Source organism: Alnus glutinosa, chromosome 1 (assembly GCF_958979055.1).
Source record: "Alnus glutinosa chromosome 1, dhAlnGlut1.1, whole genome shotgun sequence".
In the NCBI taxonomy this organism is placed as follows: domain Eukaryota; kingdom Viridiplantae; phylum Streptophyta; class Magnoliopsida; order Fagales; family Betulaceae; genus Alnus; species Alnus glutinosa.
In genome coordinates this window covers 51237487-51253437 of record NC_084886.1, presented here as the reverse complement: position 1 = coordinate 51253437, position 15951 = coordinate 51237487, and the positions used below count along the sequence as shown (strand labels likewise).

General features: G+C 32.6%; 2 protein-coding genes across 2 annotated transcripts in view; one reads left to right on the top strand and one right to left on the bottom strand.

Annotated features, from left to right (window-relative positions):
* The window catches only part of LOC133857584 (cyclic nucleotide-gated ion channel 1-like), a 52093-nt gene extending 42357 nt beyond the window's left edge, over positions 1-9736 (top strand). Inside the window, exons 2-8 of the mRNA XM_062292853.1 lie at positions 3357-3563; positions 4315-4717; positions 5567-5782; positions 6508-6788; positions 6940-7051; positions 8018-8302; positions 9102-9736. Coding sequence (XP_062148837.1) covers positions 3484-3563; positions 4315-4717; positions 5567-5782; positions 6508-6788; positions 6940-7051; positions 8018-8302; positions 9102-9497 — 1773 coding nt within the window. The 5' untranslated portion in view covers positions 3357-3483 and the 3' untranslated portion in view covers positions 9498-9736. The remainder of the gene's footprint in view (positions 1-3356; positions 3564-4314; positions 4718-5566; positions 5783-6507; positions 6789-6939; positions 7052-8017; positions 8303-9101) is intronic.
* Positions 9737-10255: 519 nt separating this feature from the next.
* On the bottom strand, positions 10256-15384 carry LOC133857593 (spermine synthase-like). Its single transcript, XM_062292864.1, is given in 12 exon segments — positions 10256-10495; positions 10498-10569; positions 11129-11258; positions 11572-11767; positions 12066-12137; positions 12234-12306; positions 12407-12511; positions 12663-12785; positions 12893-12969; positions 13455-13499; positions 13626-13843; positions 15184-15384. Coding segments are annotated over 11 exon segments (1107 nt in total). The 5' UTR covers positions 13813-13843; positions 15184-15384; the 3' UTR covers positions 10256-10468.
* Positions 15385-15951: the final 567 nt, after the last annotated feature.

Genomic DNA, 15951 nt, shown 5'->3' with positions numbered 1-15951 from the left:
TTTTAAATGAATTGAATTAGATATTTAGGGTGCAGTTGTTCATTATCCAAGAACCCCATTTAGCATTCATGTTGGAGACAATTGGTGCAATAAATTAGAGAAAGTACTAACTAGTCGCATTTGCTTTATCACTCTAAAAAGATTAGCACCCCTGTCTTAATGGGTGCGGCCACCATTTTTTTTTTTAAAAAAAATAATAACAAAAAATAAATGTTAGATGAAAGAGAGAGAAAAGAGAAATCATTTAAATATTGTTTCAAATAAACACTAGATAAATGAGAGAGGAAAGAGATTTTTTTTTTTAAAAAAAAAATAATAATAAATAATATTAAATGAAGCACTTTTGCTTCTCTAAATTTAGGGTACAAATTTTGGTATCCCTTGTATTTTCTTAATTTAGGGAATAATAAGGGAATCTGATTCAAGAAGGTTTTTTAGGAGTCTTTCCTACATTTAGGGAATGGAATGACATTTAAAGAATATATTGCTGGTGCTCCTGTAGAGTCTGAGGTTTGTCAAATAAGCTAGAGAATACCTAATAAGAAAAAAAAAATATATCTATTATATTGAAAAATATGGCAAGAAATATATTCTAATACTTTAAAATGAAGAGAAAATAATATTTATTCCTGAAATAAGGTGAAACGCCAACATAATCTGACTACCTACTAGTAAAAAAATGAAGTGCAATCTAAATATTACTAGTAAAAATGAAGAGAGTAGTTAATTAGCTTGTCACGTGTGCAATCTCAACATCGGGGTTTCAGTCGACGAGCATTATTATACAATTGGGGCCTGATTTAGTTTTTTATCTTTTCATTTCTTTTGCTTTTTTTTTTTTTTAATTACTTCATGACCTCCCACTTGCAATCGCAATATATATTGAGGTCTTAGTCAATTAGCAAGTTGCATTTTCTATCATATTATTTTTGTGGGAAGCCTACCAAGTTTGATTTGCCCAATACATGCATGTTTACACTACCTAACAAAAAAGGACATGTTTACAAAATGCCAATTTTAGCTGACCAACGTGACTTTGAAATGTATTAAATATCCAATCTCAACGACTAGCATTATTATACAATTGGGGCCTGATTTAGTTTTTTATCTTTTCATTTCTTTTTTTTTTCTTTTTTAATTACTTCATGACTTCCCACTTGCAATCGCAATATATATTGAGGTATTAATCAATTAGCAAATTGCATTTTCTATTATATTATTTTTGTGGGAAGCCTACCAAGTTTGATTTGTCCAATACATGCATGTTTACACTACCCAACAAAAAAGGACATGTTTACGACGCCAATTTTAGCCTACCAAGTTTGATTTGTCCAATACATTGACATAACAGTATACGAGGAAGGAAAATATTCTATTCTAAGGATACAATCATGTAGGTAAACATATATAAATAAGGAAAGTTTGCAGAGATCATAGGGTGGACTTCCGTTGAGTGAGGACCACAAATGGAATAAATACTGTGCAAGAAAACCAAGGATCCAATTGACTTCCGCTCCGGTTTACTAACTCCCTCTCCTTCCCTTTCCTTTCCCTTCCCTTACTTTTACCTTTCCCAAAAAACATTAAATTCAAAACATTTTTTTCTTTTTTACTTTTTATATCACATCAATAATTTTTTATTATTATTTAACTAAAAAAATTTACTATAATACAATTTTTTTTTTCACTTTTTCATATAAATTCTTTCTACTTTATATCACATTAATCACTTTCTATTTTTACGCAACAAATAAATTCTCACAAAGGGAAAGGGAGGAGAAAGAGAGGGATTACTAAACGGGCCATAATTACATCTTTATTTACTCGATCTGTATCTTGCGGATCTTCTTGTGAATCTGATGTAGGCCAGGGAGAAGGTCTTGTATGATCTGAGAGGGCTGTCAGTGACAGCTGTTTATGGAGGGATGATAAAATGACAGCTCCCTATTCGATGGGCTAAAGGACCAGGTTTACTCTTGTCCTCAAAAAAGAAAGACTTGAGGGCCGGAATTGACTCTGTAGTCAATGATTGACTAAACTAGTTATTGTCTATAAGAAGAGCAAAAATTGTTCATTACTTGCATCTGCGTCTGCACACTTATAAAATCCTACAACAAATCTACTGTCCGCCGGTACTCTTTGCTTGTTCGAAACCCGGTCGCACTCGCTCGGTCACTCGACTTTATAAGGTTCAATATTTCACTCTTATATAAATACGCCTTCTCTCTCTCTCTCTCTCTCTCTCTCTCTCTAAAGAAATACATAATATATTTAGAACTATTTGGTGTTTGCTGGGCAGTTTTTCACAGTGAAATGCTTTTACTTCTGCACTGAAAAGGTTCATATTTTCTTTTTCCATTTTCTAGGAATTTTGTAGTCTAAATATATAGTTTGGACATTAATTGTGTCTTTGATGAACTTTAGTTTTGAGTTAACTTGGACATTATTAATTGGGCATGTCACCCATTTTCTTTACATAACAATAAATGAAAGAAAAAGATCACGTAAAGGGAAGAGAAGAGGTTGAGCTGGCATATATATAACATCCGTTTCCTGAAGTACTGTTGTTATCTTAGGCCAAGTGTGCGCTAAAACATTGAGATTATTTTCTATCCTGTATTATCTACTTCATTTTCTAGAAGAGAATATGAATTGACCAGAAGAAATGCTCAAATAAAAGAAAATCAAAGTGTTGATACTTGATCAGATAGTTAAGGATTTAATTGTTTCTGCAGTTTTTCTTTTTTCTTTTATTTTTGCGAGCTTTGTAGTTTTTCTATCTTAATTATAAAATATTCTATTTGGACGTGGAACTTATGATACAACAAATGGATACAGACAATGCTACAAATTAATATTCCGTTTACTTCTAAATTATTCTTTAATATGAACACTAACTGATATTAATTTACTTTTAATAAACTAGTAAAGTCTACTCGATCGAGGTTGGATTTTTTACTTTTACTTTTTTCTTTCTTAACTTCCCACATGCTATATATATTGCAATGTATGAAAATGGATTTTTTTTTTTTAAAAAAAAAAAAAAAAAGGAAGAAAAATATTATTTTTGGGTTCCTATTACAAATTAAGTATCCATCTAATGTCTGGCATTGTTTTCTTGCTTTTAACATTTGAAATTGGTACAACTAACTTTTTTTTTTAAAAATAAACCTTTGTTTTTTCTTTATCGTGTCTTATATATGCTGCACATTTACAGTGAATTTTTTTTTTTTTTTTTTTTTTTGCTTCTGCTCTGAAAAAATTCCTATGGTGCACAATATTGGGGTGATTACACTTAGAATTAATTGATGAAAAATGGTGTATCGATCGTCTAATCAATTTTTCAATTTTTTTAGGAACCAAAATTCAGCTTTTTGTGGCACTAAAAGAAGTATTTTGGAGGTTTTTTTGAAAGTAGTATTTTGGAGCTGGGTTGATTCTTCATTTTGGACATTATTATATCACGACCAATTAGCTTTAGCTATGAGTCAACGCTTGCGCCAGCAAAAGAATGGAGAGATAAGCTTAATTGGGACTGAACGCGAGCGTCAGCAAGAAAATGGGTGCGTATGTGCTAATTAACTATTTCTACTTTCATCTTATAATTATCATTAATGTAAACATTTTTCATTGATTCTGTATGGCTGAAAGGCACCATTACGGCATCTTACAAACTATATTTTTGTTAAAACACTCTTAAAAAAGAATAGCAAAAAACATAAATAAAAAACAAAGAAAAAAAAATGTTACAAAGGAATTGATTAAATTTAAACAAAGGTTGATTTCTGACCTATACTCCTATCCTATAGTACGTATTGATGGTTGCATAGATCAAATAAACTAGCATTAAACAACAAATAATAGTTATAAAATGATATCTGTCACAAACCACGTACCCTAAAATTATTTTATATATTAAATATTGATTTTTTTGTTCTACCTTTTATTAACCTGCATTGTTATTGGAATTTGTGCATAGCTATGATACGTATGTACACCCAAATAGAATGGAAATTTTTAACCTATTTAACAATTTTAGCCACTCTAAAATCATTGAAAATGTTAAAAACAAAATATAATATTTTTTTTTTTAGTGTATTATTTAACAATTTGAAAAATTATTACGCTAGTTTGAATTTTTGGGCTCTTGTGAGCCCAACTATAAGAGAAGAAAACGAGGCTGATCAAGAAACCCCAATACAATCATTTAGTAGTGGCACAAGCCTCCAAGGGACTATAAAAAAGTACTTTTTTGTCTTTTTTTTTTTTTTTTTTTTCTAATGATTCTTTGCTTGTTACATTCTGCTCGATCAGGTATATTTTGGATATTGAGAACCAATTTGGTGGCCAGGATGATGGAGTTAATTGCATTAACAAAATTCTTGACTCAAATAAGGCAGAGCTAACTTCCATGTTTAAGAAAAATTGGCCTGCAATATTTCTATTGTTGCGTTTAATGGCAGTACTATTTGTGGACTCTTTGTTCTTGTACTTTCCTGTGATCGGCAAAAATCGCACGTGTCTTAAGTTCGATATAAGATTGACGGTCATAGCTCTTTGTCTTCGAACGGTCTTCGATATGATTTATGTTGGAAAAATCATTTTGGGATACATTCGTCGTAGACATGATCGGGAGCCTCGGCAAAAAACTACAAAGATGTATCTGAGGTTGTACGTCGCAGCACTTGACATCCTCGCTCTTCTTCCCATCCCACAGGTAAGGGAGACCTTTTTGCTTCTAAACCTTTTTTTTTTTTTCCAAGTTTAACTATGCAATGAGGAATTCTATCATAGTGATTTAATTTACACTATGTTGAGCTGCTTGAGCATAAGATACGTGGGATTCATTCCCACTCCAAAAGGGCTTAGGGCTATTGATGTTCAGTTCATCATTTGGCTCCTCTATCTCTAAAGCCTGGGTCACTTTTAATTAGAGCGTAAATTATAAGGTGACCCACATTCGATCAACTCGTTGATTTCATATGGGTTTGGATATATTAATGTCTATTAATTATAGTTACATTTTAATTAAGAATATGATAATAATTTGCAGAAAAATAGAAGAAAACAATGAGAAGACAATATATTCATAGGGCAATTGGATCGAACATTAGTGTTAGCTTACAATTCTAATTCTAATACCATAATAAAAAAAAACATAATAGAATAAAAAACTAAAGATAAATATGTGGAACAATAAAATAAGAGCACAAGAGATTTTTATATAGTTTAGTCTATAACTTACGTTTACAAGATAAAACTTAAAAGGGTATATTATGCTTTTATTACTTGATTGATTTACAATATAAAATACTCCTATTTATAAGAGTATATATTGAGATAAATAAAAATGGTAATCAAATCTGATTGATGTGATTATTATCAAACTAATTACAATCAAACCTAAACCTCTTTATTGTTCTCTTTGTCCTGCAATATACGCCAAGAGTTCTTTGACTACTCTACCAATCATGGAGGGAATATACCAAAACACAACTTATGTGTTTTGGTTAATGGGTTTTCTTTTTCAGCAATTTATATTTTCTGATCGTTGTAATTTGTCCAGGTTTTGATTCCAATTATTTTCACAAGATCGAGATTTTTGAACACATTGGAGCTCCAAAACGTCTTTATTATTCTCCATGCCCTGCAACATGCGCCAAGAGTTCTTCGACTCCACCAATCATGGAGGGAATATACCAAAACAAAACTTCCCAATCGTTCCAGAAAACTATGGATTAAGGTTGCATTCAATATTTTTCTATATATCCTTACCAGCCATGTAAGTTTGATGATCCCATATAACTTAATTATTTTAATGCTTATAAGTATTTCAGATTTGCTTTAATAATTCTGGTTTTTCTCAAAGTTTCATTGAATTTCTTTATAAAACTTTACATTTCAGATGAAAATACCTTGATAATTAATCACAAGTATTCATTGTGCTTATTCATTTTTTAATAATGCTATTTAGTAAATTGCTAGGTTATTTTCAAACAATTTGATGACTAGTTTTTAATATCTCAAGCAACAAAACAAATAGAAGAAAAAAAATGGCACAAGCAATTAATCAAATACCAAGTGAGAAACACACAAGAGAAAATGTAAAAGTTACATGAAAATTAAATCCTTTTAACTGTAGACAAAAAAAAAAATGACAAATCCAATCAATCCGGCCAGTATAATAAAATAGAGATTACAACACTCATGTTTCTACCTAAAACTTGAGTTCAAAGCAAATTGAGAAATACAAAACTATCAATTTTCTAAAAAAAATTATGACATTCGCACTACAAACTACAGCAGTCTAGCAAAACCAACACCGCAACAAAATCCCCATTTTAAATACTAAAACTCCCTATGAGCCCAGTTCCTTCTCAAAATCATCTGGTACTACTATTTTTTTACATTTTCCTTTTAAGTGGAACTAGCATTTTCTTTTTCTTTTTCTAGTATATATATCTGTAGAATTTACTCATCTTTAAAAGTCTTGTGTTGGTCTTTTAGGTAGTTGGTGGCCTTTGGTACTTCTTCTCTATCCAACGAGAGATGTTTTGCTGGCACCAAGCCTGTAAAAAACATCATGGATGTAAATCGAGTTCTTTAATATGTCGTTTTAATGAAAAAAATGACATACTTATAGAAGATGTTTGTCCTATACAAACACCAAATACAAAGGTCATGGATTTTGGAATATTCCTTGAAGCCCTTCAATCTAGTACTGTGTCGTCAACAAATTTTCCACAAAAGATCATGCACTGTTTCTCGTGGGGCCTTCGAAATTTGAGGTTTGCGCATATATACTGGTCTCTTAATTTATTGCTCCAAATCAAATAGTTTTTATCAATGTTTAGATGTTATCAATAAGCATGTGATGTTACACATTAATTGAATTGGGTTATTATCTCATACATTAATCTAGTTGTCCAATTTTTGCAGTTCTTATGGTTCAAACCTTCAAACAAGTAATTACATATGGGAAAATTGCTTCGCAGTTTTTATTTCCATCTTTGGTTTGATGATATTTTTGTTGTTCATCGGAAATGCGCAGGTTGGTGCTCGACATCTTTATTTATTTTTTAAGATACAAGACCCTTATTCATATAATTAGGTGTGTAGTCAGCATTAGATCATATGGTTGCCGTAAGTAGTAACTACTATATATGGAAATTATAGTTGAACGGTTAAAAATTAAAGTTATGCTTATAAATGTATGGACTATGGACACAAACTCCTTTATGGTACTGCATGTATAGTTAATAGTTCTAGTACTTATAAAAACTAGTGAACAATTAAATACAAGAATAAAAAACAATTTCCAATTATAGTATATATTTATAAAATTAATTAGCCTTATTTCTGGACAAAAAAAAAAATATCTTTTCTTTGAGATATATCAGTCCTGACCTGGACTTTTTGTTTAAATTATTTAAATGATATATATCTTCGAACCTCCTCTTTTTTACCCCCCCCCCCCCCCCCCCCCCCCCCCCCCCCTTTTTTTTTCCACGCATCCATTACATGCACTTTGTTCAAGTTTTTCTTACATAGATTGTAAGCCTTACTGTTTTAAGGAAGACACGTACGGCCACAACTATAACTTCATTGGTTACTTGTGCAAGCTGTTGCGAGGGAGGATAATTAAGGCACGAACTAGCAAAAAATGTTCAGCCTTCTCTATTAATTGGGAAAACGCATTAAAGTTTTTTCTTTTTCTTTTTTAATATAAGTTTAGACTATGTAATTTTGTGTCATTTCTATATTTTGAAAGGTTAATGAGAGTTGAAAGTTTTCTGCATGGACTAGTTTTTGGGTAGAAGTCGATCTTGTTGATTCAAAAATTTCTTAAATTCGACAACAGATTTTATTAAACAGTAATTTTGATAGTTAAAAGTTTTTTTCTAGATGTAATACAATATTAGTTATGAGAAGGTCAATTGTATATATTATTAGTACTATAAATGAATAAATTCAACATTTTACAGTAATTTGATAGATCAAACGACTTGTGCAACAGACATACATGCAAAAGGCATCTGAGAAGGCAACTGAGAAGGCAGCTGAGAAGTTGTTGGAGGAGATCGAATGGAAAATGGGACTTATAAAAACAAAAATAGAGTCATGGATGGCTACAAACCATCTCCCTGACAATATGAAAGAGCCGATCATCAGCTGCATACGACACGAACTGAAAGAAAATAAAGATTTTAATATAGAGAACCCGATCTCTTATATTTCCAAAGATGAAGATCTTATGACAAAGATAAAGCACCATCTTTGTTTACCTGCCTTGCTAAAAAAAGTGAGTATATTTGTTTCCTTCAAAGAAAATAGATAGCCATTCAATTGAAAACTATACAATTATTCTTCTTGGGAAAAAATGCAGAAAAATAAAATAAAAAGTTGGAAGTATTTAAACTAGCTAGTATAAAAATGGATAGACGGTATGATTTTATTTTAAATGAATTGAATTGATATTTAAGTTTAATTTTTCGGATGGAGTAAAATAGCCGTTCAATTGAAAACTATATTATTTTTCTTGTGAAGAAATGTAAAAAAGAAAAAATAACGTAAAAAGTAGGAAATATTTAAACTAGTATAAAAATGGATAGACAATATAATTTTATTTTAAATGAATTGAATAGATATTTAGGGTGCAGTTGTTCATTATCCAAGAACCCCATTTTAGCATTCATGTTGAAGACAGTTGGTGTAACAAATTAGAGAAAGTACTAGTCACATTTGTTTTATCACTCTAAAAAAATTAGTCAAATTGTAATTGAAACTCCTTAATTAGAATCAATTATAAAGTCCAGACTTACTTAATAAACAACTAATATGAGACTTAGTACTAATGAGCTCTTTATAATTCATTCACTTCATGTGAATAATTAATTTTTTTAATGTGAGACTAACTTGGTGATATGTTAAGGGTTGGTACATTCTTTGATTTGAAGAAAGTAAACAAAAGTCGATGATAGAAGTGGCCTTGGCACTTGCAAGTTGTTTTAGTTCTTGACTATAAATAGTCATGCACTCCCCCTCGTATAATCATTTCTATATTGGACTCCTCATTATTATTCTCGTTGTTTGCAATCTAGGTGCAAATCCTTAATAATAAAAATGAAGATCTGCTGCAATTGATCTGCAAATCTCTCAAGCCATTGTACTACATTGAGAACAGCTACATTTTCCGGGAGGGAGAACCACTCACTGCGATGATCTTCATCACGCAAGGCAGTTTATGGTGCTTCAAAACCAACAATGGTGAGAATGGTGAGAGAACCACCTCAAGCCCTCAGTGTATTGAAAAAGGTGAGTTCTATGGAGAAGAACTTCTAGAGTGGGGGTTCAACGGCTCCCCCTCACCCAAACTATCCAACCTCCCAATATCCAAAACTGTCATAACCCTTACAAAAGTTGAAGCCTTCGCTCTTACGGTCAACGACTGGAAAAATATAGTTTCTACTACAAAAGAAGCACAAAATTCTCCCTAAATGGCTAAGTGCACAGAACAGCACGAGCTGTCATGCTCTTGGTGCTTCAAGACTAGCAATGCCACACGTTGAAAAGAAGTAGTTTGTTCTGAAGGTCTTTTTGTTAATTAAGTTGTAGAGTCCACTGGTTTGCCCGTGATATAGTTTCTAGTTGTTTGAATTCCGAATGGTGAAGGTAGAATTAGGAAATGAAGAACTTGTTAATTAATAAAACTGTTGAATTGCAACAGATTGTTATTTGTTGAATGTGTGTTTTTAGTTTTTCATTGTTGTAGCTTGATGTAGAATGCATGTCTTTATGCAATAAGTCAAGCTATTTTATTCTTCTGATGGCTAACTAAACAAATAGAATCTACCCCAGTGAGTAATTAATGTAAAATTATGCTTTTTGTATTTTGGTTGAAAATATTTAATAAAAGAAAAAGAAAAAAGGTGAACTTAATTTTAAATTTTATGTGAAAATTATTGTTAATATTTTTACTTATTTTGGTAGAAAGGAAAAAAGAAAAGAAATGTGTTAACAAACTAGGCAGTTGGCAAATATTCTTGTATATAAAATTTAAGGTGTTCCCTTGTAAACTAAGCAGTTGGCACACATCTAAAAGCGCCAAAAATGGCATAAAAACATTTAACTCTTTACATAATAAGAGAGGCTTTCACTTCTAACATTTCACTGTGAGGCCTTGGAACCCATAATCGAATTAAAGACTTACAGCCTCAACATTACGAAGAAATTCAGCGGCCACGGAACATGACAATGACACAAAGCTAGTATATTATAAAAGTAGTTACCCACAAATTGATTGTTGGAGGCGATAATATTACAGGCAAGAATAGATATCCTCACTAAAAGCTAGAACAGAGCTTACTGCCCCATCTACACTTGTGCAATAATCACCCAGCGTCTACTTTCCAATGCGGGACTAATTCCATATTATCTGAAAAATCAAACTAGGCCTGCTAATGATAAACTAGGAAACACAGATTCCTTGTGCCGGGGGGTCGGAGAATTACGAAGCAAGCTCACCTCCCTTTTCAGAAAGGATGGCAAGGCAAAGGCAGCAGAATGCATCTGTCACAAAAACAATGCCATTTAGTTTCAAGTCATGTAGCGCGTGCATGTGTTTATGTGACACAAATATGGGTGGTTTTTCTTTTTTTATTTATTTTTTCACCCACAGTGCAAATAAGGATTTTTATTCAAAAGCAAAGGTACTCTAGGTTCGCAATTATAAAATGTAGGGCTAGTGTTAAGTTTATAATAATAACAGAATAGAATGGAACAAAGATGACGATGCATCACCAAGACCTACAACCAGAAAAGGTTTAAGAAAGCCTCATTTAATTACTCAGGGCATGCCTAGTTTACCTCCAAAACCTGATCACAGTTACTCAGGGTACTCTGTTACATCATTTTAGCGTCTAGTGTGTATCAAAGAAATTCAGCTTTTGCTAGCTATATTGTGTAAATATTTGTTATCTCTCATTGCTCATCAATAAAAAAGAATTAAGTTGCTTAGGCTGTATGGCAAATATCAATTGAAGCTGAATTTAAAATAGCAACAGCAGCTACAACAACAACAAGAACAGCAATAATAATAATGATAATGATAATGATAAACAAATCTTACCTCTGAGTTGTAGAACCTTAGTTCTCTTTTATGCTTGAGAGCTCCTTCTAATTTCTCAATAGGATTGACAGGATTTACAAAATCAACAGGAGGCCCCTCAGTTGAGCATATAAGAAATCCTATCACACCACTGCATGGCACAGGAAAGCATTCCACAAGGAAGAATGAGATGAGATGTAACCTAATTATAGTTGACTACTTATTCACATCAGAAAGTCCAACTGAATCACAATAACAAATTTGCCACAGACACTCCAACAATATTCGTTGAGAAACCAACAAACACAAAAGTCCAGACAGTGCAAAGCCAATAAACAGACAACCTATTTTCAGTAATTCTTTAGCATTTTGAGCACATACAAGGCAGAAAAGGCAATAAGCTGACAGCAAAGTGCAAAATGCTAATCAATAATGTAGGAAAATGGAGTATGGAACATCAATACCTTGGATATGTTGGGACACTAGCCCAGGCATAATGAACAGAACCCTTGAATGTTTCACGGCAAACAGAGATCATATCTTGAATAAGATGTGTATGGAGCCACATGCTTTCTGCCATGTTACAAAGAACACCACCAGGCCTTAATGCTCTCGCTGCTGTCTCAAAAAAAGGCTTCTCCACAAGCTCCTGCGCAGGACCTATATCAAAAAAAAGGAACCCCATGAGTGAGGTTTTGGTTAATATCGAACCTGATAAGCAACAGATTTTCAAAAATTAAAAAAGAATTACAGAAAACAAAAGGAAATCAAAGCTTTCAGTATTTCCAAAACAATCTGACTGCATATTTCAGATTTCAGGCAAACCATGTCTTTTTTTAAAGAAATTTCATAAAACAAATAAATAAATGCTTATAAATCCACCTCAGAAACTAATCTGCAACAGCACTCCATTCTGAATGTGGAATGAATCATAACAAATCAAAAAACTACAACATACCCACAGGATCTGATGAATCAACAATGATAGCGTCATACTTCCCTTTGGGTGCATGCCGAAGAAAATCAGCAGCTGTCAAAAATAAAATGTATGATTAACCACAGGCGCACAGCCTTACACCCAGGCCGTTTCAACAGAAACCAAAAAAGGGAAAAATTTTGAACATACCATCACCAATATGAAGGTGAACGCGAGGATCCTCAAATCCAACAGCTAACTCGGGAAAAAACTTTTTAGAGACCTAAAATAGAAGAAACCAAACCCATCAGTTCATTAACTCACCAAAAAAAAAAACTCAACAGGTTATCACATGAAGAGGGCACGCAACATCATCTACTTACATCAATGACCATCTTATCTATCTCACATATATCAATTTGCTCCACAGAGCTATGGCGAGAAATTTCTCTAAGAACACCACCATCGCCACCACCAACAACCAAAACCTATAAAATTAATTTTAGAAACACTAAGCATTATGCCAACAATGAAAAGGAGAAAACCAAAAGGCAAAGTCACGCAGAAGTAAAAGGTCCCAGAAAACTTAATCTAATTAAGAGCAGTGACTTCAAAACCATGATTTTCAAATGAAATTACAGTTTTGGGGGACGGAATTGAACAAAGAGGAAGATGAGCAATCATCTCCTGGTAGGCGCATTCATCTTTCTCCGTCAGTTGAACAATGCCATCCAGTACAAGCACTTTCCCATAGGCTGAGGACTGCAGACAAAAGAATTGGCATTTAACAACTGATATGGAAAAATTATAAAGAATGCAAAGGATAAGTGGACAAAAGAAAGTAACTCAGCAAGGTAAGAATGCTAAACCTCAAAAACAAGGACCTCTTGGAAGTCTGACTTTCCCTTGTACAAAACCTTTTCCACTTTTAGTGAATGGGCTTCTCCTAAATATGATCAAAAGATGCATATTCACTAAATTAAGTTAGAGGTTAAAGCATTTCAAAAAAATTTATAGTTTCCTAGTATAAGCAGAAGGTGTGACTAACATCAATACCAAAAAGCTCTAGCATTCCTTGTTCTCAATGCCATAAACCGTGTATATTTTTCATCAGGTTTTCTCTAATGTGATAATGTTTCTAAATATATCAAAACAATAAGAAAGGTCACATAATGAAGAGGGATTACAGAGTTTCACATGCTATTTCCTGCAGCTATTACCATCAGAAGAATTTGATTGGCTAAGGTTTTATCATTTCAAAAATGCACATTTACAAAGGGGGAAAATTCTTTTATCCATCTGTAAGAATACAATATCAACATTTCAACAAGAAAAGAAAAAAAAAAAAAAGAATACAATATCAAGATCTATGAAAATTATTCATGAATATGAGAACATGTAATGCATAAGAAGTATGAAAGTAATGCCTACCAGGCCACATCGGGTTGTTAAAATAAACCTTTTTGCTAGCTTTCCCTGTAATAGAAAGATAAGAAAACAGGTGAGTGATATGAACCTATTTAGGTCAAATAATGTGCCTATATAAGGGTAGACACCATGTACAACAAGCACAAGGAAAACAGAAAAATCATAGATAATGACCAGAGCAATGAGTTTCTGAAAACCACCCAGAAACAACAGTAGAATGGCATTTTGCCTCGAGCTCAGGGACTGAAGCCCTAGCCTTCAAGCAACAAGATGGTATAACCTTCTCCGAGCCATTCCCGTTACTCGCCTTCCCATCCATAGTCTTCTGGCATTCCAAACCTCTTCCTGCGCCGCCCTCCATATATTATCTTTTTCTTCTCTGGCTCCAGCCTCTAGATACCAAAATATATTGAAAATTTTTAAGTTCAACAATAAAAATTATAACTGCGGTTAATCTTTCCACACACACAAATACGGGCAGAGAGAAACATACCCCTTGAAGTTTCAAGCATTTGTCTCCAGTACTACAGTTCGTAAATCCAATTGACATTAACATAAACAAAGAAATTAAAACTTCTAAAGAAAACAAAAAATCAAAGAAAAAAATATTAAGAAAATAAAAGAGCATAGCAGAGAAGAATACCAAGAAAAGTCTCAAATTTACAATTCCAAGCAAAAGGGACATAATTTATAACCACAGCCATCACTGAAATGGGAAAAAACCTCTTAAAAAATTTAAGTTGGAAAAGAAATCTTTCCTGATCATAAGGAAATATATAGCTTGTGATAAAAGTTTAAGTAAAAATAAACCATCAATTTAACCCAATTTTATGTACACGTTTTGATTTGTAAATATAAGTGATCATCAATAAAATAGTCACAATACCTTCGCCAGATTTGTAGTTATTTCACCAAATAAGGAACCAAAAATCGTAAGCAAATCATGCAATCGTGTACCGTGATTCAAGGATATATCACATCTCCGTTCCAAGAAAAAAAAAATACCTTCACCTTATAAAAAAAATCCCAGATGATTTTACTCGGCTTTACTTTTCGCGGGTCCCAAATAATTAAGAAGAAAAGAAAAATAACAAAATCAAAATTCTTGTTTCTTCCCGAAACACAACACCTATTTAGCAACCAAAGGAATCTACTTTTGCGCAGAAAATAATGAACACAATTTCCTTTTCCGTCAAATGCTGAAAAGAGAAGTGCTAAACCATATCCAAAACAACGTATCAACCAAGTAAACAAAATTATGCACGGAAAGAATCAAACTCGAGAATATCAAGCTCAAACCCCATTGTCTGTTGCATCAAACTAGCACAAAAATATCTAAAAATCCGTTAGGTTTCTAAGAAACTGTAGGAAGAGAAACATAATAAGGGCATTTAACTGGCATCGACAATAATATCAAACAATTATCTTAAACCATTCCGCATAAAACAAACGGCACCGAGTGCAAAAATCGAATTTACCCTCATCCTGGGAACCAAACAGAGTCGCTAGGGTTCAAAAAAATATGGTCCAAGTAACAATACCCAAAAGCTACAATACAATCTCTGGCTCGCCAAATTCGGAAAAAAAATTAAAGGAAAAAAAAAAAATCATATTTCAGTCAAAACCTGTAGCAGATCAAGAGAGAGAGTATATTACAAAAAGTAAAGTGGGACTCGAGCGAGTAGAAACCTTTAGATATAGAGATAGAGAGAGAGAAAGAGAAGAAACCTACAGATGTAGATAGATCTTGCCTGGCGTTAATGGCAGTGATAATGTATTGCTCTACAGATTTTGTTCTTTTCGCTGTCTTTGTTCTCTGATTTCCTTTTCCTGAGGGGCAAAGAGTGAGCGGGAAAGAGATACAATTGTTTGCTCCTCTGTCTCACTCTCTCTCCTTGCCTGTGAAGGTAGATGTTTGTTTGGACGGAAATGGCGTGGTAGAAGCCAATTTATACAAAGAGATCGACTGTCTTTTGTTTATATTTATTTAAACTTTTTTTTTATTATTTATTTTGCCATATTTTGTTGAATACTTTTTTTAATTTAAGTTTGGGACTAGAAAGTTGAAATTGGGGCCCCGAGAGAAAAATCAAAAGGCAATAAAATGGCAGGACAATCAGTACTCTGTACCCCTACCAACTACCAGGCACAGGCACACGAGAAAGATTGTAAAAAACGATGGGATGGCGCGTCCCTGTTTGGTAATCTCTCCCCTCTCCTTTCTTTCTTCTTCTTTTTTCTTTTTTCTTTTTCACTTTTTCTAAAAGAAAAAAATATTCAAAACATTTTTTAAAAAAAAAATTTACTTTTTAAATTACATCAATTAATTTTTATTATTATTCAAATAAAAAAACATTAACTACAAAACAATTTTCTTTTTACTTTTTTATTAAAAAAAAAAAATTCAAAACTTATTTTTATTTTATATCACATCGTCACATTTTATTACTACCTAACAAAAAATTTTCTTAAAACAATGGGTTACCAAACGGCCGGTCCG